The 25,755-nt window shown below is 45.4% G+C and overlaps 1 protein-coding gene across 1 annotated transcript; it reads left to right on the top strand.

Annotated features, from left to right (window-relative positions):
• Positions 1-24,937, top strand: SRPX2 (sushi repeat containing protein X-linked 2). The gene is made up of 11 exons (XM_035025571.1): positions 1-356; positions 2,050-2,274; positions 6,697-6,777; positions 16,598-16,789; positions 18,864-19,040; positions 19,341-19,467; positions 19,615-19,736; positions 20,831-21,010; positions 21,358-21,491; positions 22,978-23,099; positions 24,406-24,937. Exons 2-11 carry the CDS (start codon positions 2,193-2,195, stop codon positions 24,584-24,586), a joined length of 1,398 nt encoding a protein of 465 aa, XP_034881462.1. The 5' UTR covers positions 1-356; positions 2,050-2,192; the 3' UTR covers positions 24,587-24,937.
• The last annotated feature ends 818 nt before the right edge of the window (positions 24,938-25,755 follow it).

Genomic DNA, 25,755 nt, shown 5'->3' with positions numbered 1-25,755 from the left:
TAGTCATTACTATACTCATGGGATCTGGGCCAGCACCATTCACACTTTCCCCCTGTTCCGTGGCAGACGGACTGTGTGCCTCTAATCCTTGTGTTCTTTCTCTCCTACCTCTCTAAAGCCCTTCTCTGAGGGAGGAATAGCTTATAGCTTTGGGGATAATATAGCTTTAAGGAAACTTTTGGCAGATGCGGATGTCCTCACATCTGGGCAGTGTTAACAGAATCCTGGAGGCCCTGACAGACCAAGAGCCACTCGTTCTAGGAATGTTAAAATAGAAGTTTTTCCGACTGATGAGAGGAGCAGAGAGGAAGCAGAAAAAGGAGAAAGAAAGAGAGCACCAAAAAAGTATAAAACAGGTAAGATCTGCTGCTTAACCCTCCATACTCTATTACCTCATTTCACAACCATGGCGGGTAATGAGACCTAGGACATGAGCAGCATGGCTGGTGGGGGAGGGGGCGTTCTTTTATGAAGCTGGATCATATGCTGCTTGCCCTTTGAGCCATGACCTGGCTGCAGATACAGGTCCCCACTACCTTCCCGGCCTGCAGCAGAGGGTGGCTGACTCTGCGAGTCAGGTTTTCAGCCTCAGATCGGGGGAGGAGAAGGGCAGGGAAGCAGTGACAGATGTAGAGCAGTGGGTCTGAAAAGGACAGCCCCAGCTCCAGAGCCAAGGAAGTGCACTGAGAATGCATACGTGAGAGGGGGTGGTGATTAGTTTACCTAGCTGTTCATTTTCCTGGATCTCTCTTTAATCTCCCTTTTCTTGTCCTTTTGTTCCCTCTTTCTGCTTTTATCTCTTGCCTTCAACCCTGGCAGATTTTCTTTTCTTTCTAGCTTCCTTCCCACACCTTTCCACTTTCCTTGCCTCCCTCGCTTGTTCTCAATTTTTTTTTTTTTTTTTTCTGTCCTGCTTCCTTGCCAGTCTCTGGACAAAATCTGAAACCAAGTAGCAATGAATTGGAAAATGAACTTTTGCCATTCTTGGACTTCTCATGTCCCTTAAGGACTCTGGCCAGAATCTGCTATCTTTTTGTTTCTCCATTTCTGGGAGTGACTCCTCCCCTGAGCATGGCATTTCATTGAGAACATGTGGGTGAATGGGTACTTGCTGAAAAGTTCAGTGGCCAGTTTATACTAATGGGCAGCAAGTTTTAATACTGTCCTGTATGAAGTAGTTGCTTACTGGGAACCACAAAACTCTCATCGCATTAGAGTGAGGACAGGACAGGAAGTGAGAGGTCAACTGAAGATTGCTTACCCTCTCCTCACGTACCTCAATAGGTTCTTCCCAACCTCACTGACTTCCTGCTGGCTCAGCAGAATAATACTAGAAGGTCAGGCTGGACTCGAAAGCCAGAAGCCACTACCAAACCACTAAGTCTCAAAATCCAAAGCCAAAAAAAGAGCCAGGCATAGTTAAGGTCTGAGAGACTAGAGAAAGGAAACATCGAGTCCTGTCTAATACAAAGTTGGGTATAATAACATCTAATATATATTTATTGCTTCCCTGTGTGCCAGGCAATAATCTCTTCTGTAAGATAGATACTATTATTATTCCCATTTTATAGGTGAGGAAACTGAGGCTCAGAGAAGTTAAGGAAGTTGTCCAAGACCCCATAGCTAATAAGGACAGAATTGGATACATATACATATCTGTGTAACTCCAGAGTTCAAGAGCTCTTAGTCCATACACGCTAATGCTTTCCCAGATTAGTGGTTAGGAAATACTAGTTAAATGGATGAAACCATCAACTGACAGCTTTTAGATCACAGGATTCCCTCTTGGCTCTATACGACTTTATGTTGGACCTCTCCTGATCTTGACTCCTCCATGTCCCTCTCTATAACTTGGACAGTGGAACATTTGCATCTGATCCCACCAGGGTTAATTGAGAATTGATTGTTTTATGTCATCCTCCTCCTGGGAAGAAAAGAGATCAGAAATAACAAATAGAGTCTTGTTACTCTTATAAGGTAGAAGATCCTTACAAAGGGGACCATATAACAAGCATTCAGTAATTTAAAAATTTCTCTTCTTCCTCACAGATCCTGCATTTCTGCTGCTTCTCACTTTTGGAAGTTCACTGATGGCTGATTTCTGAAAGATATTTTCCTTTTCCCTGGTACTTCTTGCCACATATCTCTATTCTTATCTCCCTAACCTTCCCTCATCCCGACTCCTTTCAAGGATGGCTGGTCACCTAACCCAAAGAGGAGCTCTATCTCTCCTGCTCTTCCTCACTCCAGCAGTGACACCAACATGGTATGCAGGTAAGTTTTAGGACCTGTTGCTCATTATTTCCAAGGAAGGCAGGGCCTAGACTAAGTCTTGGAGAAGAGAGAGTTAGACTGCAATAAGAGATACTTAAATTAAATAAAGAACTATTTGCAACAACAAAGATGGTTAATCATTGCAACTGGCTACTAAGGGAGGCTTTTGAGGCAAACCAGAGACATTTGAAAACAGGCTGCATCAGCACAAACACGAGAGGGTTGGACAACATGGTTTTGAGGCCAGTATCTTACCTGCTTCTGCACTCAGCTTCCTCTCTCTCAACCTCCTTTCCCCACACCCTCTCTCTCAGTCTCTCCCTCCCTCTCTCTCTCCCCTAGACCTTACTTATAGGACAAGATTTTTATAGTCCCTCTCTGCCAAAGATGTTAATGACAAGACAGGTCACATTCTCTTAAACAGGAACTCCCCAGTCTCTTCTGGCTTCGTCTTTACTTCAGAAGGGATGGAGATTTCTGGATTCTTGAATGTGTCATCCTTTGCCCCTAGACACATAAGGAGCTGAAGAGAACAGACTCAGTGAGGAGAGGGAGCGGGGGAGGGAGAGAAATGAAGGAAGGATAATGAGGCGGCAGACAGAGGTTTTTGTTGGGGCCCAACTGGCATTCCAAGTGCTAAGAATACTCTGTGGCCAGCAGTGTCTGCCCTCATGGGGGCTGGGAGGAGTAGGGGAAGGAGTCAGACCCAACCAATAGAGTTAGGAAAATATCCAGAGATGAGTAAATAACAAACTGCTTCCATCACAGCCACAGTCATTGCAGCTAAAATTTTCCACTTGCCCTTAGCTCCTGGTGGAGGCCTTTGGCAGTAGCTCTGTTTGTCTGGGACAGCTGCAACAAGCTTTCAACCAAATATGCAAACATCTCCCCCTCTTTGGCTTAACTTGGCTTTGGAGGGGGTGAGGCACAAGGGCTGACATTGAGATGAAGAAATTCAAGTCAAGCCCTTGGCAGAGTGTGCACTGTTTGGGGTTAAAGGACCCCCAAGTCTCCAGGAGATAATATGTGCAACTGTCCTCGCCAACCTGCCCTTAGCTTCAGCTCAAGTACATAAGACCAAAATCCAGCCAAAGACCAAAGGACTGGGGAGTGGAGATTAGATGGCTCGAAGCCCAACACTTGTAAGAAACCTCATGGAGTACAAGGGCCTTTACCTTTTCCAGAGTGGAAGCCTGAGCTATTGGAGTCTTGAGGACAGAGCGGTTTAAAACAAAACAAAACAAAAAAACTTAGACTCATTTGAGGCTTTCAAAGGGCTGTTCGCAAAGGTGGCACTCTCTACTTCCACAAGAATCTTGAGGCTCCTTCTGAGGAGCCCAGGTTGGCGAGGTCTCTGAGAGCCCTACAAACCTATTCATTCTGCCTTCTGTTCTTTTTTTTTTTTTTAAGATTTTATTTATTTATTTGAGAGAGAGAATGAGATAGAGAGAGCATGAGAGTGTCCGGGAGGGTCAGAGGGAGAAGCAGACTGCCTGCCGAGCAGGGAGCCTGATGCGGGACTCGATTCCGGGACTCCAGGATCATGACCTGAGCCGAAGGCAGTCGCTTAACCAACTGAGCCACCCAGGCGCCCTCTGCCTTCTGTTCTTAGGAGGCTACATGATGAGAGAAATTCAGAAATGTCTTGATAATCCTCCCCTACATCTCTAGCTCGGCTGTCTGAGCCTGCTCTACTCATTGCTTCATTCATTCATTCAGCAGCTATTTATTGACCACTCTCTGTGCATCCAACATTGTTTATTCATGGCTTTGTCCTCAAATAGGAATGACACAAGGGAAGCAGCCGCGTGTGGATTCAGGGCTAATCGGAAGAAAGAGCCAGGAATAATCAGCAGGTGTTGGGAAGGGTTAAGAATATTAATAAAGTGAACGGTGTGTTATAAAGTGGGGATTGGCATATCTGTGCAGTTCAGGAAGTCAGACTGTATTTGTGATCGTAAGCCAAGCGTTAGTGTGGATCTTAAAATAGTTTCCCACTATTAGTTACACTTCCAACCATACCTTTGTGAAGGGCAGTGCTTAGAGGGTCTGATGGTACAATTGAATTTGGAGGGACCACACAGTAATCTCTGACGGATACAAGGGAACTGAGGAATGCTGCCCAAACCTCTCTTCCCAGGTGCTGAAAAGGGGTAAGCAGATAGAACAATGTGGGGAGCATGCCCCTCTATTTTCTTATCTCTCATCTCAGTATCTTAATATTGGCAACATAAAATACCCCAAGACAGGCAAAGAGAGGGAAATGGAAAGGCTTAAAGTGGTAAGGTGGCCTAAGCCCATTCCCAACCGATGCAAACTTGGCCCTGGTCCAGCTACCTCTGCACCCTGCTGTAGACTGTAATTATCTGACTGAGTCTTCCCCTCAGCTTTCCCACACCCCCTGTAATTCTGGAACACTAGAAGTTGTTTTGTGGCCTTTGATTCTACACACAGAGGAAAAAAGCTGGATCGCAAGAAAGATTATGCATTTTTTTTCCTCTGCTGGATACTATCCAAAGCTTTCTCTTACTGCCCTCTTGAGCGGAGTATCTGAGTCTGGTATCAGGGGATCAAACCACCCTGGACTGGGCTGGAAGGCCCACTCTGCTCCTTCCTTGCTGAGAGAACTTGGGCTATTCCCTTAACTTCTCTGAGCCTGTGTCTTCATCTGTATATCAGAGAGCAGTAGGAGTGTCTACCTCCCTGAAATGTTAGGGTGACACGATACGATAACATATGTAATGGGCTGAACACAGAGTACAAGTACGTGCTGAGTGCTGTTAGCAGTGGTGTTGCTACTGCTATCAAGCCATAGGCTTTCTGACACTCCTGTTTGCTCTTCTGGTAAATAGAGGCTTCCTCCCTGCGGGGCATTCCTTCGCAAGCAAACTCTGGAACAAGAGCGCTGGGGCGAATCCTTTAGGGAATCACACACACATCTGGTCTCCTGTTTACAGAAGCTGTAAGGCTCTGAGGCTAATACTAAACTGAAACAGCTGACAAGGATCCTGTGCCCCCGCAAAGAACCCTCCCATGTGGGAAGAGAGAGAGCAAGGGACAGGAGGCCTAAGGAGAAATAAAGGAAAGCCAAGAAAGGAACCGGACTGGGAAAACAGAAAATAATAATAATAATAAAGGGAAAGAAAAAAAATGAACTCTTTCCTCTGGAATGAGGGCAAACCAATGAAGACATGATTTCATAAGGCAAACTTTCAGTTTGATTCATTCCCTTGTTCATCAGGTTGGAATGGTTTCCCAACACCCCCCACCCCCCAGTCTGGGCTTGTGGGGAATGGAGGAGCTTCATCATCTGGCCCTCTGCTCCACCGTTTAGTGCAGGGGGCCCTGTGCCTCCTCCCGGAGAGGAGGCAGACCAGCTTGTGGTCTGAGTGTTTACACAGGCCAAAGGGCTCCTGCATTAAAACCCAGTCCTGTCCTGAAAGCACACCCTCTCCTGGAAATGAGGAATTGTTTTCTGACTCCGGCATGGCTGGCTGCTCGATTCCTGTGCATGCATAAGGGCTCAGAGAGGCTGGAAAGAGAGCTTCCGGAGACTTCACTCCGGAAAGGACTAAGTTGTATTCCAGTTAGTTTGTATTCATGACTGATTTCCTGCCGTCTGGTGGAACACACTGTTTAGTCTCCCAGACAGCCACGGGCCTGCCTCTACCAGGGACTGGGCCACTTAACAGAATGGGGGCTAGATTGGGACTGTTCTCCTAGCTCAGCCGCTCCCTGCTAAAGCTTCTGCTGATTAGAGGAACAGGAAATTTCTCCAAAGGACTCTGCCTTCTTTTTCTTCCAAACGAGGACAAACTGCTCGGGACATGAAACTATGCTCATTTCCTCTTGCCTTTTGAACCCTTCCTCTGCTTTGGCATGCCAGCCCTAGCAATGGCAACCAAATGGCAAAAGGGTGGTGCCCCGTGTGCTAGTGGGAGGTTGAGGAATTGTTTCTCTCGGAGGACCATGAGCAGGCCTGTCACTAGTGGGAAGACTCTTACTCCGACTAATTTTTTCCCCTACCCGGGACAACAGTCCATCCTCAGAGCTTGGTCATCAGTGTCTCACCAAGACCTTGTGTGTTGCATCAAGGAAAAGGGCCCCCATTGGTGGGATTGATGGATAGTCAAGAAGTTCATTTTTTTTTTCTTTTGAATGGAAGCTTCTTGTGCTACAAGTAAGTCACTTCCACCCCCACGATGCTGAGCTCATCTTCTATGCACCTGGGATGTTGAGATTTATGTACAATAGTTCTGCTGCCTTACAAGGCAGAATTTTTCCCACTAAATATCCACCTGGCTCCCTCCTACAAGGAGTGCCATGTCCTCAGGAAGGGACCAAGTTGGATAGGGGGAAAGTTTGGGAAGGACTTGAGCGAGAAATTAGTATGTCATCTTGGTATTATCTTTTTCATTGTAGGTTCGGGCTACTACCCAGATGAAAGCTACAATGAAGTGTATGCTGAAGAGGTCCCACGGGCCCCTGCCCTAGACTACCGAGGTAAACCTCCCTGTTTCTCAGGCTCAGGAAAGGGTCTTTTCTGGCTTAAGGCCTAGACCCTCCCTGAAGTATCCTCATCCAGCTTGGCTGGATGTACCAACACTTCTGCTCAGGGAATCAGGGGCCATGATTGCCAGTCATGAACTTGGTTACTGACTTGCTCTGTGACCTTACCTCTTTAGCACTAAGGCTACCCATCTATTATTAATCATTAAATATTGACTGGGTACCTTCTGTATGCCTAATCCTGTGCAGGGTAAGCCTGTGGATGATACAAAATCTAAGGTAAGGTTTTGTCCTCCTCAAGGAGCTTACATTCTGCTGGGGACAGGGTGGGAGTGGGGGATGTGTGACAGGGCAATAAAATTAGCACACGTAGGGCAAGTGTGAAACTATGTGGTAGCAGTAAATGCAATAGGAGTTAAGAAAAAGAAGTCAGGGAAAGGATCATGAAAGATGATGTTTAGATTAGGCCTTGAATGATGGGTGGATTTTGAGAACTGGAGAAAGGAGGGGAGGGCATTCAGCAAAGCAGTTGGCCACAGATAGAGAGGTAAGAACAAAGCAGTTAGAGGAAGGAGCTAAGAAGAAACCAGCCTGACTGGAGGAGATGAGATGTGGAGGAAGTAAGAGAAAATAAAGTTGAATATAAAGAGTAAGACAAAAATTAAGAAAGGCTCCATGATCTAGGGACCTCTCTTAGGTCAGGCAGGAGAACTATCTGTGAAGAATGCTGAATAGAGAGGGACTCCTACATTAGAAAGCAAGTTAGACCAGGTGATATCTAGTATCTCTTCCATTTCTAAGGTTCTTTGTTTCTATGCTTTGCAAGCCATGCAGAAGAGCTCAGCTGTTGTGCTAGGAGTTATAAGGAGCCATCATCATATGTCTTTGCACAGGGGGTGGCATGACAATGAAATTTCAGAATATCAACCTTGTTGTTGTCTACAGAAGTAGGGGTTCAGGAAAGGGAGACTCTTCATTACATGAATCAGTAATGGTAATGTTGGTCAGAGATGACTGAGGGTAGTGGCTAATAAATGGAGAGTAAGGATGAACCCCAGAGATGTTTCAAAGAAAGAGATGACAAGATTTGGTCCAGATGTAATGTACCAAGAGGCTAAGAAACAAACAGATATCTGAAAGCACCCAGTCTGAATACCTAGGGGAACTGTAAGACCCCTCTCAGAAAAGACAAAGTTAGAAAATTCGTTTGGGGAAGGTACCCTACAGGCAGTGGGAAGTAGGAAGACGGAGCTTAGATGGATGAGCTGTCTGAGAGACCAGAGGGCCAAAAGTCAGAGCCTTAGGGGACATCTACAGATGTGAGTAGGAGAAGAGAAGCCAACAGAGGAAAAAGAGAAGTCAGCCATGTAGAAGGAGATTTGGGTAGTAGTTATCATATCACAGAAGTCACGTGAGAAGAGTTTTAAGGAAGGGGAAAGAATGAGATATCTACTGTGTCAAATATTGCAGAGAAAAACTGAGGGTATTTCAAATATTATATTTGGCAAGAAGAAGGTAAATGGTGACTTTTGAGAAAATAGTTTCAATCGAGATGTGATCAGAGCTTTGGGTTTCTCTATGGTCCTTTCTAGCTTAGCTAACTTCTACCCATTTTCTTCTTGTTGCCAAATGGTCCACACCCACTGCCTCATTGCCTTAGCTCCTACTAACTCCTAAACTCCCTAAGGTCTGTTTTCCACTCACCCACAAATCCTCATGCTGAAACAACATTCCTTGAAGATCACAATTCTCTCCCAATGCCTAAATCATATGGCCCCTTCTGGAACTTCAATCTCTCTAGTTTCTCAGCAGCAATGAGCAAATCCCTCTCTTCTTACCACCCCCCACATACTTGGGCTCCATGGCATTTCACTATTCTGGTCATAGTTCAAGACAAGAAAGGAGATGGGCTCTCCTAGTGGTGACAAGAGACAATGAGGCATGGATGTGAACTTTATACAACCCTGACATGTCTCCTGAGCTCCCAGATAAGATCTCCAAGTGCTCCTGGAAACTTCCATTTGGAGATATCTAAAACTAAATTCTTTCATCTTCCTTGAAAAAGGCTCAACCAGCTGACCTTCCTGCTTTTGATAATAATACCATCATTCTCCAAAAAAAATGGCTCAATGACATTTTTGTTTGTTTCAAGTTTTTATTTGAATTCCAGTAGTTGGGGCACCTGGGTGGCTCAGTCAGTTAAGCCTCCAACTCTTGATTTTGGCTCAGGTCATGATCTCAGGGTCATGAGATCGAGCCCCACACTGGGCTCCACACCGGGCATGGAGCCTGCTTAAGGTCCTCTCTCTCCCTCTCCCTCTGCCCCTCCCCGCCCCCGCTCATGCTCTCTCTCTCTCTCTCTAAAATAAAATAAAATAAAATAAAATAAAATAAAAATAAATTTCAGTTAGTTAACATATGGTGTAATATTAGATCCAGGAGTAGAATTCAGTGATACATCACTTACATACAACACCCAGTGCTCATCAAAACAAGTGCCCTTTTTTTTTCTTTTTAAAGATGTATTAATTTATTATTTTAGAGAGAGAGAGAGAGCACAAGTGGGAGGGACAAAGGGAGAGGGAGAGAGAATCTCAAGCAGACTCCACACTGAGCACAGAGCCAGACAAGGGGCTAGATCCCTCGACCCTGAGATGATGACCTGAGCTGAAACCAAGAGTCGGGCACTTAACTAACTATGCCACCCAGGCGCCCCACAGCAAGTGCCCTTCTTACTACCCATCACCCATTTAACCCATCCCCCGCCCACCTCCTCTCTGGCAACTCTCAGTCTGTTCTCTATAGTTAAGAATCTGTTTCTTGGTTTCCCTCTCCCTTTTTTCCCCCACGATTGTTTGTTTCATTTCTTAAATTCCACATATGAGTGAAATCATGTGGTATTTGTCTGTCTCTGACTGAATTATTTCCCTTAGCATAATACACTCTAGCTCCATCCACGTCGTTTCAGATGACAAGATTTCATTCTTTTTTGATGGCTGATGAATATTCCATTGTGTGTGTATATATATATTTATATATGTATGTATATATGCCACAACTTCTTTATCCATTTGTCAGTCGATGGACATTTGGGCTCTTTCCATAATTAATGCAGCTGTAAACATCGGGATGCATATGTCCCTTTGAATCACTATTTTTGTATCCCTTGAGTAAATACCTCGTAGTACAATTGCTGGATCATAGGGTAGTTCTATTTTTAACTTTTTGAGGAACCTCCATGCTATTTTCCAGAGTGGCTGAGCCAGTTTGCATTCCTACCAACAGTGTAAAAGGGTTCTCCTTTCTCCATCAGTGGCATTTTTAATAGCCCCTTTTCCTCATCACCTCTCACTAATCATTCACCAAGAACTATCATTTCTTTATTACTCCATGGGATTAAAACTTTTATTACCTCACACATGGATAATGACAATTGCCTCCTAACTGGATTCTCTGACTCATGTTTTTCCCTTCCCCAAACCTAGTGGTCCACTGTGACCACTTCTTTTTTTCTTTTTTCTCAATCCACTTAGCTTGTGGTACCCACTGGGACCATTTCTAACAGAATTTGGCCTCAGTCTAGCTGTCCAGGCTGAGAATTCACTACCCCTTCTCTCCACATGAAATCTATGCTTCAGCCAGATTAGTAGAACTCTACTTTGGTCCCTGCCGGCTTTAGCCCACACTGAGCTTTCCCTCATCCATTCCCTCATTCCCTTCCATTCATTTATTCAATAAATATTTACTGAGTACCTACTATGTATTTCCTCTAAAATAAATATTTATTGTGTGGACCACTCATCTGGCATTCATCATGTACTGCCCCTTAGGTTTACTTTTTTGTTACCCTCAACAAAATAGTTACCTGTTAACAGAAGGAGCCATGTATGATATCCCTGCAGAGCTATGCAAAAAGTCGTGCTCAAGAAATGTTTACTGGCTGGTTGGCATCCTGGGAACAGAAGCCAGATTGTAGGAAACTGTGAATGGGAGAAGTAGAAGGGAAAAGGCAACAGACGGGAGGTCTGGCAGCCCTATGATTAATATTAACCTGTATCATTGGTTCTTTTTAAATGTTATAAAGCTCCTTAGAAAAATGTAAGTGACGTGGTGGCCTTTGGCCTTGGGGTGAAGTGTCTCATGGCTCTTTTTGGAACTTAGTCTCAGGACATAAAACTGAGTAAGGTTATCACTGTTGAGCGGGGATGGGGTGGCTGGGAAATACAACCTGAGAGCCCAGCCTCCCTTGTAAGGTCTTTGTGTTTTCGCAATAGCTCTGCAATTGTAGTGCTTGAGACTTTCTGTTAAAAAAAAAAAAAAAAAAAAAGTCTGATATGTGGGATTTGAGAAACAAGGCAGAGGATCATAGGGGAAGGGAGGGAAAAACGAAACAAGATGAAACCAGAGAGGGAGACAAACCATAAGAGACTCTTAATCTCAGGAAACAAACTGAGGGTTGCTGCAGTGGAGGGGCGTGGGAGGGATGGGGTGGCTGGGGGATGGACACTGGGGAGGGTATGTGCTATGGTGAGCGCTGTGAATTGTGTAAGACTGACGAATCACAGACCTGTACCCCTGAAACAAATAATACATTATATGTTAATAAAAAAAGAGAGAAAAAAAAAAGTCTGGTAGCAGCGTGTTGTTGCTTGAAGCAAAATGAGCTGGTGGCTCAAACCCAGGCACTGATTTCAGAAATATCATTCCCAGGGCTAGATATATTTTACACATGCAATTTCATGTGATTCTCGGAACAGCCCTATGACACTGGTTCAGTATCCCCATTTTACAGATCAGGAAACTTAGCTCAGGGAAGGTAAATTTAGAAAGTTGCAGAGCTCAGAGGTGGCAGAGCAGGAATTTAGACCCAGGTCGGTCTGTTGGACTCTGAGCCACGCTCATTCCGTCTCTTTCATCAAAAACGTAACCCATCATTTAAAAAAAAAAAAAAAAAGTTTAAAAAAAGAAAAAGAGTTAACTAGTAAAAACCAGATCGTGATTTTTAGAGCAAGCTGACCATGTAGTTTGGTGCCATTTTGGCTCATCTTGAACTTTCTTTCATTCCCTTATCCTGACTCCTGGAGCGGAGTCAGAAACCCTTGTCTGAGGTATGCCCTCAGTCCTCTGGGGGCACTGCTTTTCCAGCATATTGCTTCAGCCCTAGGCAAGCTGGTAACTCTGCCTGGGTGATCTGAAGATAATCACAGATGAGGCCCTTTCACCTCTGTTGTCAGCACTTTGTTCTCTTCTAATCAGCAAAACGAGATAGGTGGACAGCTGCACAGAGAGGACATGGGTCTGAATTTCAAGTCCCAGCCCCTCCACCTTCCAGCAATATCACCCTGGAGAAACACATATTGTGTGCCAGTTGTTGCGCTGTGTATTTTATAAATGTTATTTCATTTAAATAAATTGCATGCTTGCTATGTAGTGGTATGAAAAGGTCTCTAAAACACATTGTTGGGGCGCCTGGGTGGCTCAGTTGGTTAAGCGACTGCCTTCGGCTCAGGTCATGACCCCAGGGTCCTGGGATCGAGCCCTGCATCGGGCTCCCTGCTCAGCGGGGAGTCTGCTTCTCCCTCTGACCCTCCCCCGTCTCATGCTCTCTCTCTCTATCTCATTCTCTCTCTCAAATAAATAAATAAAATCTTCAAAAAAAATAAAAAATAAAATAAAACACATTGTTAAGTTTATTTTTAAAAACATTGGTGGGAACGAAAAAAAAAAAAACATTGGTGGGAACGGTAGCATAATATACTACTCTATGTGTTAAAAGAAAGGGGGTAGGGGCGCCTGGATGGCTCAGTCGGTTAAGCGTCTGCCTTCGACTCAGGTCATGACCTCAGGGTCCTGGGTTCGAGCCCTGCGTTGGGCTCCCTGCTCAGCAGGGAGTCTGCTTCTCCCTCTCCTTCCGCCACTCCCCCCGCTCGTGCGCTCTCTCTCTCAAATAAATAAAATCTTTTTTTAAAAAAAGAAGGGGGGGTAAAAAATATCTAGAGCAAGATCTGCTTTATATGCGTAAAGAAACAATTAACAGTGGTTCTTTATGGGGGGGACTAAGTGGGGGTAGACATGGGAGCAGGGGGTGGGAGGGAGACTCTTGACCATGTAACTTTTTATACTTTTTGTGTTTCAAATCATGTGGCTATGTTACCTATTCAAAAAATGTTAATTTATACTTCCAAATAGCAGCCTAACATGCTGCAGTGATAGATAGTGTGATTAGAAAAAGATAAGGGGTTTTAGAGCCAGACAAAGCTTGGGTTCAAATCCCAGCTCTGCCCCTTACTTGCTGAAGGACTCCGGGCAAGTTACTTCCCCATCTGCAATACAGGGATAAACACCTACCTATCTCACAGGGCCATTGGGAACTGCATGAAATGATGGATGTGAAAATAAAAAATATATATATATAAAGCATTGTGCCCAGCTCATGGCAGCTACTCAATAAATGGCTAACACACTTCCTACCGGACATTTTTGCCATGGAATTTTTAGCCACATCCTTAGTTTCAGTTTCCCATCAGCATTCTTTGGGTACGGTTGTTCAACCAATTGTAAATCTCCACAGCCGTACTGTCACCTCTCCTGTACGTATGTCTTCATCTCCTCCACATCAGTGGCCTGAAAGGCATTGTCATATAGTGTACCCACCATTTACCTTGCTCTACCAGTCTGGCGACCCTACCCAAAAAAGGAAATGAGGTCAGTCCGGACTTACTTGCTTTTCAAGGCACATGGAAATAACCATTTCTCTTTCTAACTTCTCAGAAGCCTGTGTTTAAATATTCTAGAACCCGCTGCTCTCAGCGCTGTCAGCCTCACCAGGCTGTGGTTCCCAGAGGTTACCTTCCTCCTTCCGGGGATCTAATGTCCAACACCATGACCTTAGTTAATAATACTGTGTTGCGTACTTGAAATTTGCTAGGAGACTACATCTTCCGGGTGGTCCCTACAAAAAAAGAAAAAATGGTAACTATGTGAAATTATGGATGTGTTCATCAACTTGATTGCAGTAATCATTTCACAATGTATATGTACATTAAAACAGCACATCGTACGTCTTAAATGTATATGATTTTATTCGTCGATTGTACCCTTAATAAAGCTGGGGCGAAAACAAAACTGGAAGAGTGTTTTCGCTCGTTTCCAGCCTTCCAATGTGTTTTCTTTATGCTAAGATTCCTCTGGGCCAGCAAATTAGAACTTATTTGCAATAACAAGGCCCTCTCTTACCATCTCAGCGTTTATCCTGAACTTTATATCTCCCTTTCCTATGCTTGCTTATTCCATTCATTCCAATCTGATGTGTATTTTCCTTGGCAGAATATAGGCGAGCAAGAGAATGGGAGTGATTGTTGGGGTCCCCGCCTCCCAAGTAGAGTCGTTGAGTGGTGACATTATCATCAACAGCTCTGCAACTATAGTGCTTAAGAGACCTTCTGTAATTTGGAGATAGTGTCCCCAGATGGCAGTCGTGTATCGTAGGCACAGGCTCAAAACTAACACTGGAAGCCACAAGCATGTTGTTAGAGGATAGTTTTCTCACTATCATCTGTCTTCATTTGCCAGCTGCCCTCAAGCAGAGGTTCCTAGCCTTTCTCTCTCTGTTCCTTTAGCTCCTGATGTGCTTTGTTTGTTGTTTGTTTGTTTGTTTGTTTAAAGCCGCTCCTTCTTTGTCTCTTGGGATTTGGGTATTGAATGAGCTCTTCTGGGGCTTTAGCCTTCCCAATCCCAGGCTAAAAGATCTGTGTCATCCTATGTATGCATCCCTGGGCATGCCTGCTTATATGTGCTCCTTTAAAATCCAAACCTGCTGGGGGCATCTGGGTGGCTCAGTCGTTAAGTGTCTGCCTTCGGCTCAGGTCATGATCCCAGGGTCCTGGGATCGAGCCCCACAGCGGGCTCCCTGCTCCGTGAGAAGCCTGCTTCTCCCGCTCCCGCTGCTTGTGCTCTCTCTCTGGCAAAATAAATAAATAAAATCTTAAAAAAAAATCTGAACCCACTGAAGAGTCATTTATTTTGTGTAGCCAATGAGGCATCTTTCTAATGTCTTTATAATTTAAGGGCTCTATTATCTTTTGTGCTCAGTACTGAATTGGGATCTTTCATTCTTAAGCAGCCTTCTTTGGTATCACATTCCCTTCCTCTCTCTAGCTTATATATTTGTGTTAATTTTTTTTTTTTTAGTCATTTTAAATTTACCTACTGTAAAATTCATTCTTTTTGGCGTACAGTTCTATGAGTTGCAACAAATGCATATAGTCAGGTAACCACCACCACATTTCCATCACCTCGAAAACTTGCCCAGGGCTGCCCCTTTGAAGTTATCCCCAACCTTTTCTCCTGATCTCTGGCAACTCCTGATCTGTCCCTGTATTTTTGCCTAATCCAGAATGTCATATAAATGGACTCCTACAGTACGCAGACTTTTGAATCCGGCTTTTTTCACTTCACAAACTGCGTTGGAGATTCATTCATCCTGTTGCATGCGTCAGCGCTTCCTTCTTTTGTATGGATAAACCAGTTAGTTTAACCATTCAGCCACAGGACATTTGAGTTGTTTCCAGCTTTTGTTAATTACAAATTGAGATATTTTAAACATTTGTGTACAGTGTTTTGTATGAACACAGGTTTTTTTTTTTTTTTTAAGATTTTATTTATTTATTTATTTGAGAGAGAGCGAGAGTGAGAGAGCATGAGCAGGGGGAGCAGCAGAGGGAGAGGGAGAAGCAGATTCCCCGCTGAGCAGGGAGTCCGATGCAGGGCTCAATCCCAGGACCCCTCCCCGCCCCCCCGCCCCGGGATCATGACCTGAGCTTAAGGCAGACGCTTAACCGACTGAGCCCCCCAGGCGCCCCCACAGGTTTTCATTTCACTTGGGTAAATACATAAAGTAGAATTGTAGGGGCTCACAGCAAGTGTGTATTCACCTTTATAAGAAACTACCAATATATTTTCCACAGTGGTGGTATCAGTTTGTATTTGCCTTTGCAGTGTATGAGAGTTCCAGTTTCCATCCTCACCAACATTTGATGCATTTTTTTCAAATTTAGACATCCTAATGGGTGTATAATGGTATCTTGTGGTAGTTTTAGTTTTCATTTCTCTACAGACTAATGATGCTGAACATCTTTTTATGTACTTATTTGCTTATCAGTATACCCTCTTCAGTGACATGTATGCTCGTGTCTTTTGTCCACGTTCTAACTGGATTGTTTGCTTTTTTACTGTTGAGTTTTGAGAGTTCTTTTTATATTCTAGCTACTGGTCCTTTGTCAGATATGTGGTTTGCAAAGATTTTCTCCCAGTTTGTGACTTTTCCTGTCTATTACAATGCTTTTCACAGAACAAAAGTTTTTAGTTCTGACAAGGTTAAATTTTGTGGTGTTTTTCTTCTATGAATTGAGTTTCGGGTGTCATGTCTATAAGATGTCTTTGCCTAGTTCTAGATACCAGAGATTTTCTCCTATTTTTTTCTCAAAGTTTTATAATTTTATTTTTTACATTGAAGTTCATGATACATTTTGAGTTAACTTTTGTATAAGACTTAGGCTGAAGTTTTGTTTTGTTCTGTTTTGTTTTGTTTGCCTAAGGAAGTTCAATTACTCCTGCACCGTTTGTCCAAAAGGCTAGCTTTCCTCCATTGAATTGCTTTTGCGCCTTTGTCAAAAATCATTTTGACAGACAGACTTGTGTGGATCTATTTCTGGGCTCTCTATTCTGTTCCATCGATCTATGTGTCTGTCTTTTCACCAATACCATGCTGTCTTGATGACTGGACTTCTAGCTTACTTTTCTTCTATTGCTACAGTCCCCCGATGGTGTTATACATTAAATATCCAGGATGGAGAAGCCACATGCTACTCTCCGAGGGGAGGAAATTATCACAGCAGCCTGGGTACTCGTTGTGAGCTCTCCTGTGACCGGGGCTTTCGACTGATCGGACGAAGGTCGGTGCAATGCCTGCCCAGCCGCCGTTGGTCTGGAACTGCCTACTGCAGGCGTAAGTGGTGTGTGTGAATATACTGACATGTGTCTATGGGAGAGGCCATCCAGCCAGTCAGCCACTTGCAGGTATATGCTTGGAGGCGTCACTATGCCCTCTGTCAAGGGCAAATTGAGAATTTTCCACAGGTGCCCTACAGGCCCTTTCCCCATCCTAACATTCTAGCTCATTTTCTCTCCCTGTGGTTATTGCCCAAGCAATATGGGCATTTAAGCAACAACCAGCCCTTCTGACTCAGAGGGTCCAGGAGTACATATAAAGTTTGGGCCTGGGGCCTAATGTGAACCTTGGCCTTTCTCTAGAGCTCTCAAGGATGTGTGTGGTCTCAGACTCTTTCCCACTCATGGTAAACTGCTGTACTTCCTGCCCCAAGGCCTTAGACGGTCTTGGCAGTGAAAGTACGAGACAGCTGCTATTCTTCATTTGCTTCTGAAAGTCAAGAAGAATCCCCAAGGCTAGAATGTGGAAATACTAATACACACATTCTAAATCATGTCTCCCTCAGCTCCCACATCCCTACCTCTTATTCAAGCTCTACAGCCTACCCACATTTGGCAGCTGAGCTTTGTCTATCCATATGTCCGTCACTCAATGCCATTTGTAGAACCGCCACATGTGGGGGACCCCGTATTGGTCTCGTCAGGAGCTCACTCAGTTCCTTCATTACTCCCAGGCTGCTTATCGACTAATGGGGTAGAAACACAAATGTGTGCACGTGAATGCAGTGTAAGTGGATGCATGGCAGTGAGCATTTAGAGAGAATTGGTCAGAGAAGATGCTGTGGAAGAAAAGGGAGGCTTGACAGCCAAAAAAAAAAAGGAAGCCACCACATGCCTCTAGGTGCTCGTAAGTACTGTGGTTTAGGACTTAGACCCCATCATTTCCAAAATGAAGTTGAATTGGGCTTACAAAATTAAAATAATATGTCTATAAATGAACATAAAATCACTTAAAATAATGGAGGCACACATATTTCCATGTGCTTGGAATGAGTTAATTACTGTTTGAACACGGATCTGGCTTTATCCTTCCTCTTTAGAGAGAAAAGGGCAAACACCTTGGATCATTTTCACTGTCATATTATACTAAGAAAACAAATTCATCTGAAAAGACAAACTTTTTCCTTAGCCTTGATTTCAAGGAAGTCATTTTTCTGTAGGTCTTTAAGTAGAGGATATTTGAAAACATAAAAGGCACTCATCTTCAATTCTGGTTTGGCCAAGAAGCCAAACGAACATAGCTTATCTAGAATTCTTTATTCAAAGCTCCAAAAATCGAACCTACACAGGGCTAGAACTTAGATAACCTAAAGTATAACCTGCCTACTTCTCTCAAGTCTCAGGTATCTCAAACTAGACTTTGGCAAGCTCACAGTCAGGCTCACAATCAGTTCATGGAAGCAGTCTCCACTTCTAGCACATGTGGTGTCTAAAGCCCATGGATTCCTCTTTAATCAAATACCACCAAGTCTGGCCCTCCAGGCACTGGTCTGACTTGTATTCTCACCCAGATATAAGATGAGCCTGCTTCCACATGGAAGTGAGCCTCAGCTGAGGGGTGCTGTGGTAACCCCAAAATTATACTCAAGGGGGGGCTTTGCATTTGCTAAAGAGCATTTAGGATTTGAGGAACAAGATCTGAAACAGCTGCTGAGGCCCTGAGTCCAGAGGTTTATATGCATTGTTTCTTTTAATCTGCACAACAATCCCATGGAATATCCGCATTTTACTGATGAAAACACTGAGACACAGAGAGAGATGAGGTAATTTGCTCAGGTCACAGAGCTAGTAAGAGGTGGAGCTGGGATCCAAACTTGGGTGTGATTCTGAAGTCCATGCACTTGGACAAGTAATTCACTTCTTGAAGACGGCCCCCGGCCTCCAAGAGCATTGCTGTGTTTTATAAGGTGAAAATAAAAAGGCAATTGGGCACAAGAATGTAAGGACAGTTTGGGGTAGGGTTTTCTGTATTTTCTACTAGCTCTGATATGGTTCTTCTTGTGCTAGATGCCCAGGCATCACCTCCAGATAGTCCCACAGGCCACTGAGCTTGCCATTTGGTTCTCTCTTAGAGATGCGATGCCACGCGCTGCCATTCATCACTAGTGGTACTTACACCTGCACAAACGGGGTGCTCCTTGACTCCCGTTGTGACTACAGCTGTGCCAGTGGCTACCACTTGGAAGGTGACCGCAGCCGAATCTGCATGGAAGATGGGCGATGGAGCGGAGGCGAGCCCGTGTGTGTAGGTAAATGGTGGTCACTCCCACGTGTCCTGCTGCAAAGAGCCACCCTGGCATTATAGCCACAGAGGATGGGGAATTCTCACCACAGAAGGCATTCCTGCTCGCTATGAGGGGGGCACCCTGGACACAAGCTCCGCAAAGGGATCACTTCCCCGGGAGCTGGGCTTCCTGCCCGTTTCACTGAGCGTCTTGAGCCAAGGGTGCATCTCCTACCTACCCAGTAGTGTGGTATTGCTTCTATGGGTTCCCTCTAGGGAAGGTAGGGGGGCCCATGAGTCAGCACGTGATTTCTGACCTTGGCAGACATAGATCCCCCCAAGATCCGTTGTCCCCACTCCCGTGAGAAGATGGCAGAGCCGGAGAAACTGACCGCTCGAGTATATTGGGACCCACCCTTGGTGAAAGACTCTGCCGATGGGACTATCACCAGGTGAGTAATGGATTCCCCCTACACCTCCCAGCAGTTTCTCAGGCCACCCACGCCGCACTGCACAGGCTGATGCCACAGTGGTGTACCCCAGACCCCAGTTCGAAGAAGTCTCTTTCCTCAGTGGCTCTCTTACCCGGTCCCATGCAGGGTGACACTTCGGGGCCCTGAGCCTGGCTCTCACTTTCCCGAAGGAGAGCATGTGATTCGTTACACTGCCTACGATCGAGCCTATAACCGAGCCAGCTGCAAGTTCATTGTGAAAGTACAAGGTCAGAAAGAAATCTTCCATCTCTACATTGTTCATTATTCCCGCTTTACCCTGACCCTCTACATGCCCGCCACAACCTTCTCCCCTCTGTGCCTGAAACAGATGCCCCTTTTATATTGGGAGAGGGGAAAAAACAAGTTCACTTACACAGGGTCATTCGGGGAGCTGCACGACATGGGTATACATGCTTCAGAAACCCTCACTCCCCAACAAGACTTTCTCATTCTAAATCTCGATAAAATTCATGAAGATACTCTGTATTTGTTCCTTTTCTTAGTCTTCTGATTATCAAATCTAATCAGCCTTCATTCTCAGTCTTTGACCTCTGCTGAAATTGGTGGTGTTGGCTGCCTGATTCTTCCTCTTTGGGTTGTGTCGTATTGTTTTGATTTGGTTTTTTCATTATAAAAATAATTCATGCTCATCGTTGAACATTTTGGAAATAAATATACAAAGGGGAAAAAAATCTATTACCCCATAATCCAGAAGCAATTATTGTTAATCTTTTGGTATTTTCCTTCCAGTCTTTTAACTACATAGACTTTAAAAAAATATATAGTTGAGATCATACTGAACACCCAATCTTAGATTGCCCTTTTTCACTTTCATTACCACACAAGTAGTTTTCTCATGCTTTTTAAAATATCTTCAGAAGTCATTTTCAATGACAACATAATAACCTACTTCTAAGAACATATTTTGGCTTGCTTAACACTTCTACCACTGATGGATATTTAAGTCTTCTCCAATTTATTTTTGATATTAAAATTAATTGTGTAAGGTGGTCATCTTTGTGCAGGGTGTCCACCGAGTCTGAAAACAAACTTTTTTTTTTTATAGATTGACAGTCTTTTTTATGATAATGTGTATACTCACCTGCACCTCCAGATTTTGTGAACACCGTTGTGTGAATTTCAGATTTAATTCCTTAGGAGGAAAATTCTGGCTCCACCCTTGGCCACTGAAAATACAGAGAAGCCATTCATTCTGATCCTCCTGGGTCTCCTGGTCTAGAAAACACAGCCTGGGCACCCTCTTAACTTTTTGTCCCTAAAAGAGATACCATAGCCCCTAACTTGATCTCCTGCCTGACAGTGAGACGCTGCCCACCGCTAAAACCGCCACAGCATGGCTTCCTCACCTGCACCTCGGCAGGGGACAACTATGGTGCCACCTGTGAATACCACTGTGACGGAGGTTATGAACGCCAAGGAACCCCCTCCCGGGTCTGCCAGTCCAGCCGCCAGTGGTCAGGATCACCACCCATCTGTGCCCGTGAGTGAAACCAGGGGGCTGGGGAGAGATCCAAAGTAACCAGGGCTACTTTGGAGGATCTCTCCTGATGTACGGCACAGTGGTCCCCTAGCAATGTGTGTGATGTGGGAATGGGGGTTTCTGAGATGTGTTTATTTTTAAGGGCTAATGCCCCCCCCATAGGGGACTCCTCCCCCAATCAGAAGGGTTCAAAATTTCCAAGTGTTCTTTCAGCATTTCCCCCCAAGGAAAGGCAGAAACAACCAGAAAGGGTTAACCTGAAGGACTGCAACTCCTCAAGGTGTTGTTACCTGTGCTGGGATGAAGGATAAGGCCATACTCTGACTGACTGTATGCTCTTGCCCTAGCTATGAAGATTAATGTCAATGTCAACTCTGCCGCTGGCCTTCTGGATCAGTTCTATGAGAAACAGCGACTCCTCATCATCTCAGCTCCTGATCCCTCCAACCGATATTATAAAATGCAGATCTCTATGCTGCAGGTGAGACCCACCCCCTAAGTAGGGCTTAGCTCCTTTACTTACCCCCTAAGCCCACCCCGTTACTCCCTTACCTCTTTCAAAGCAAACAGTTGTTCTTTCTGCAGCACAAACCCTAGTTCCTCAAACTTTTTGTGGGCAACATGTGATCAGTTTTACTGTGGACAGATTTTAAAAACTGCTATGTTTTTACTGAGCCCAGGCAGTCTAACTCCAAGATCTGTGCTCTTAACCACGATAGTAGCAGAAACGAAGGAAAAATTAGGGAATTGCATGACAATTTTTAACATACTAAGATTTACCTAGCCAAAACCATTTGTGGGGGAGGGAGAGGTAGATAAGACACAATAGATATACCCATTGGGTCTTATAAAAAGGTTCTTGAAGAGAATTCAGGGGGTACTGACAGGACTAAGAGAAATGGCTCTGAGGAGCCGCAAGGGGCTAGATACCCAGGTAAGAGAAGATGCTATTTAGGGGGATCTCTAAAGGTTAAATCTTAGAAGTTGGTAAGTCACTATTCAGAGGCCCATGATGGCAGCAGCTCTATCAAAGGGATGATCCTGGGTGTCCATACCAAAAAGGACCTCATTCCTCCAGCAATTTCCTGCCCATCCCCCAAAAAGGGCAGACAAAGACAAAACCTCAGCTTGAACAGAAAGCAAGAACAAGAACAGGAAGCAGCCAGTAACGACAGTGATTCTGAGGGTCAGGACTAGAGGAATAGCCCAAAGATTAAATAAGGGGTTGGGTGCCCCGGAGTGTTCACTCTTGCTTTAAACCTCACTCCAGGTAACTGGCTAAGAAGCGACCCTGCAAGACAAAGAGCCAGGATAGAGTTACAGGGTATCCTGCCCAGGGTGAGGAAGGCAACAAAAGGTAATGAAAAGGGCACTGGCCCTACTTTGGAGAAATCCTGGAGATTGAGGGAAGGCCCTGGCCATGTAGCCTAGTTGTAAGGAGCATACAAGTATACGCCCTCAGTTTGAATCCTGGCTCAGCATCTTATTGTCATGCCAACTCGAGCAAGTTACTTTGTCCCCTACAGAAGAGGAATGAAACCACCTACCTTGTTAGGGGGATTGTAAAGATTCGCTTATTCCTGTAAAGCATTAGGTATGTGTGTTCAATAAACACTAGCCATCATAGTCACATCACCACAGCCATCTGTTAAGGACCCATGTAGGTTAAAGCCAATGCAATACTAAACAAGGAGAGATTATGTTCCTGCAATCTATCAATTACATTTAGCTTTTCTACACCACATGGTGTGACGGGTTTGGCACATTTCATTGGGATAAAAGAAATGCCGTTAGGGCAAATGCTTCAGGAACAGAGGAAAGAGGTTGTTGAACCCCACGATATGATGGTTGGGGGGGAAGCCCCTCCTTTCCTACACTGCCTCAGTGTGGTCCTGGGAAGAATCAGCTAAGTAGCCTTGGGTTTGAGTCTAAGAACCTGTTCCATCAAACCTTCTCTTCTCTCCCAGCAATGCACCTGTGGACTGGACCTGCGTCACGTGACCATCATTGAACTGGTGGGGCAGCCACCTCAGGAGGTGGGGCGCATCCGGGAGCAACAGCTATCAGCCAACATCATCGAGGAGCTCAGGTCCAGGCTGGAGGCCACAGGGAAGCGGGGGAGCAACGCTGGGCAGGACACTGGCAACAGGAGGGTTGGGGGAGAATCAGCAGACACTACCATCTTGAGGCATGCCTCGTGTTTGAACTCTCTGGATGCGTTAGGTAAAACCAGAGAGTGGTAGAATATCAAAATCAAATGGGCAGGGGGGAGAGCATAAAAGACAGATGACCAGGCTCCACCCCAAACTACCTCTGGATTGTGCTTTTATTTATTTTTATTTATTTTGAATATTTTATTTATTTGACAGAGAGAGAGAGAGAGTGAGAGAGCACAAGCAGGTTGAGTGGGAGAGGGAGAAGCAGGCTCCCCGCTGTGCAGGGAGCCCAACATGGAGCTCGATCCCAGGACCCTGGGATCATGACATGAGCCGAAGGTAGACACTTAACGACTGAGCCACCTAGGCACTCCAGGACTGTGCTTTTATAAGGCACCTCAGGTGACTCAGACCCAAACGTGACTCAGAGAAGCCTCTGATTCTGTTGCCTCATGGCCTCATCTCTTTGTCTTCAGTCTCCAAAGGAGCAAAAGGCATCTTTTAGGCACTAAAAATCTGAATCACACTCCTCTGGACCCTGGGCGAAGAGAAGATTATAGGGGACAGGTTGTAGAAGTGGACTTTTCTCATTATCTATCCATTATCACCCCTCCGATGCCCGCACGTACACTCAGTGCCAATAAAGCTATCATTGCTCTCTGTTCTATAAACAATACCTGCCTCTAGGGCTCAGTCTCAGCGGGGACAGAAAGATTCAGTCCCAGGTAGGGGAGGGCCTGGGAAACACGCAGAGGAAGGAGACTGCAAACTTGCTTCTCCAGATAGAAGAGTTGACCAGGTAATATTAATCAACCTCAGGGCTGCCATGTACAGTTGTGCAGGTTATGCCCAGCCCAACTCCAGAAAACACTAGTCGCATCATAGTACATACGACTGGTGCTCCCTGGAGTTATTCTGTGCAGCCCGCATTGCTATATGTGATAGCTCTGCTTAAGGGGGCCTATGAGGGAAGCCTAGCCTGGTATCAACACAGTTGCTCTATCTGGGGTAAGGAAGGGACAGCTTAGCAGAATCAGATGCAAAGGGACAGCAAGACTAGGGTCTGAGCAGAGAGAAAACAAAGGGGCTTGAGACAGGTAGGAGAGGGGGTGGGGACAAGAGATCAGGTAGGGAAGGAATTAGTCCATGAGGAGAGCCGTGAAATGTAAGTGTAGTAGAGCCTGGTGGGGTGAAGCACAGACATGGTCTCACTCACACGTCGTGGGCTCCTCTCTCTAGGCAATTTCAGCGTCTCACTCCTTCCTACTTCAACATGGTATTGATTGACAAGCAGGGAATTGACCGGGAACGCTACATGGAACCTGTCACCCCTGAGGAGATCTTCACATTCATTGATGACTACCTACTGAGCAACCAGGAGCTGATCCAGCGCCGGGAGCAAAGGGACATGTGCGAGTGAACTTGAGCCAGGGCATGGATGGAGGTCAAGGGAAAAGCTCCCCTAGTCAGCTGAAGCTGGGGCCTGAGAAAAGGAGGAAGTGATTCCCCACGGCTCTAGGGACAGGACTCTGAGGTGGGTGAGATTCACCAATCCTGGGTCATTCCCAGGCCCCTTTGTAGGGCTGTGTAATAGTTTCCCTAAGCAAGTCTCTGCTTTAAGTAGCACTCGAGGAGCATACGAAGCTAAGCAGGGACTGGGGGCAGGTCCTGGACAATGGGCTGTGGGGTGAAAGTCTTCTTTTCGCAACCTGGGCCTCTGCGCTGCACTCCAAAGTCTTCCAGATAAGTAAATTCTCGATTCATTCACTAACCGGCCGTGGTTTCAATGGTTCCTCTACCCTGAGGTGACAGCAGAGGGCAGCACCGTCACAACAGACAACCAGGACAAGTAAGCAAGCAAGTGTAGCTGGGTTTTCCCCTACAGCGGAGCTCTATCATTGGAGGCTGTGGGAGGGAGCTTCAAGACCTTCTTGAGCTTGTCATTTGCCCTTTGAGGGGATTGGGTTACAAATGTTATGTTAACCATTGCTTCAACTAAGAGTAAGGAGAATGCGGCCATGGGAGGCGGCTTAGGAAGATGAATCAGGCCAGAGCAGAATGTTTTGTCCTGGCCCCTCCAGCTGGCTCATGGGCAACAGTCTCTTCTTCCTGAGCCTGCAGTTCCATAGCAAAAGGCAGCCAGGGCTGTCCCTTCCTCAGGGAAGCCCCCAGCTCATGACCTAGGGCACCCGGAAACCATCACTCCAAGCCTCTGTAAAACTAGTAGAGAAGGGGAAAAGAACAAAAACAAAGAGACCAATTCAGCCTCACGTCTTAACTTACTCAGATCGCTTTCAAGAGATGAGCACAGAGCAGGTGGGAGCCACTGCAGCATGGAGTCAAGCCTTAAGAGCCGGGCCTGAAAGTAAATTTGAGGCTGGGCCCTTGTGAAATGGGGCAACACTGTACGGTGTGTCTGAGAACCTTCTTGCTGACACTCAGGGAACCCCGTGTCCTGGTTAAGACTCGGCAGCCTTTGTCCTTCGGCTTTGCCTAGGGGGTCCCCAGTGGAAAATGAGAGGAGAGAAGAAAGCAGGGTGAGTGGTGAGGCTAAGCTAATGCTTGAGCACTCACCATGTACCGAGTGCC

This window comes from Mirounga leonina, unplaced genomic scaffold, assembly GCF_011800145.1.
Source record: "Mirounga leonina isolate KUSES-001 unplaced genomic scaffold, KU_Mleo_1.0 Mir_101414, whole genome shotgun sequence".
Lineage (NCBI taxonomy): Eukaryota > Metazoa > Chordata > Mammalia > Carnivora > Phocidae > Mirounga > Mirounga leonina.
This window is presented reverse-complemented; position numbering and strand designations above follow the sequence as displayed.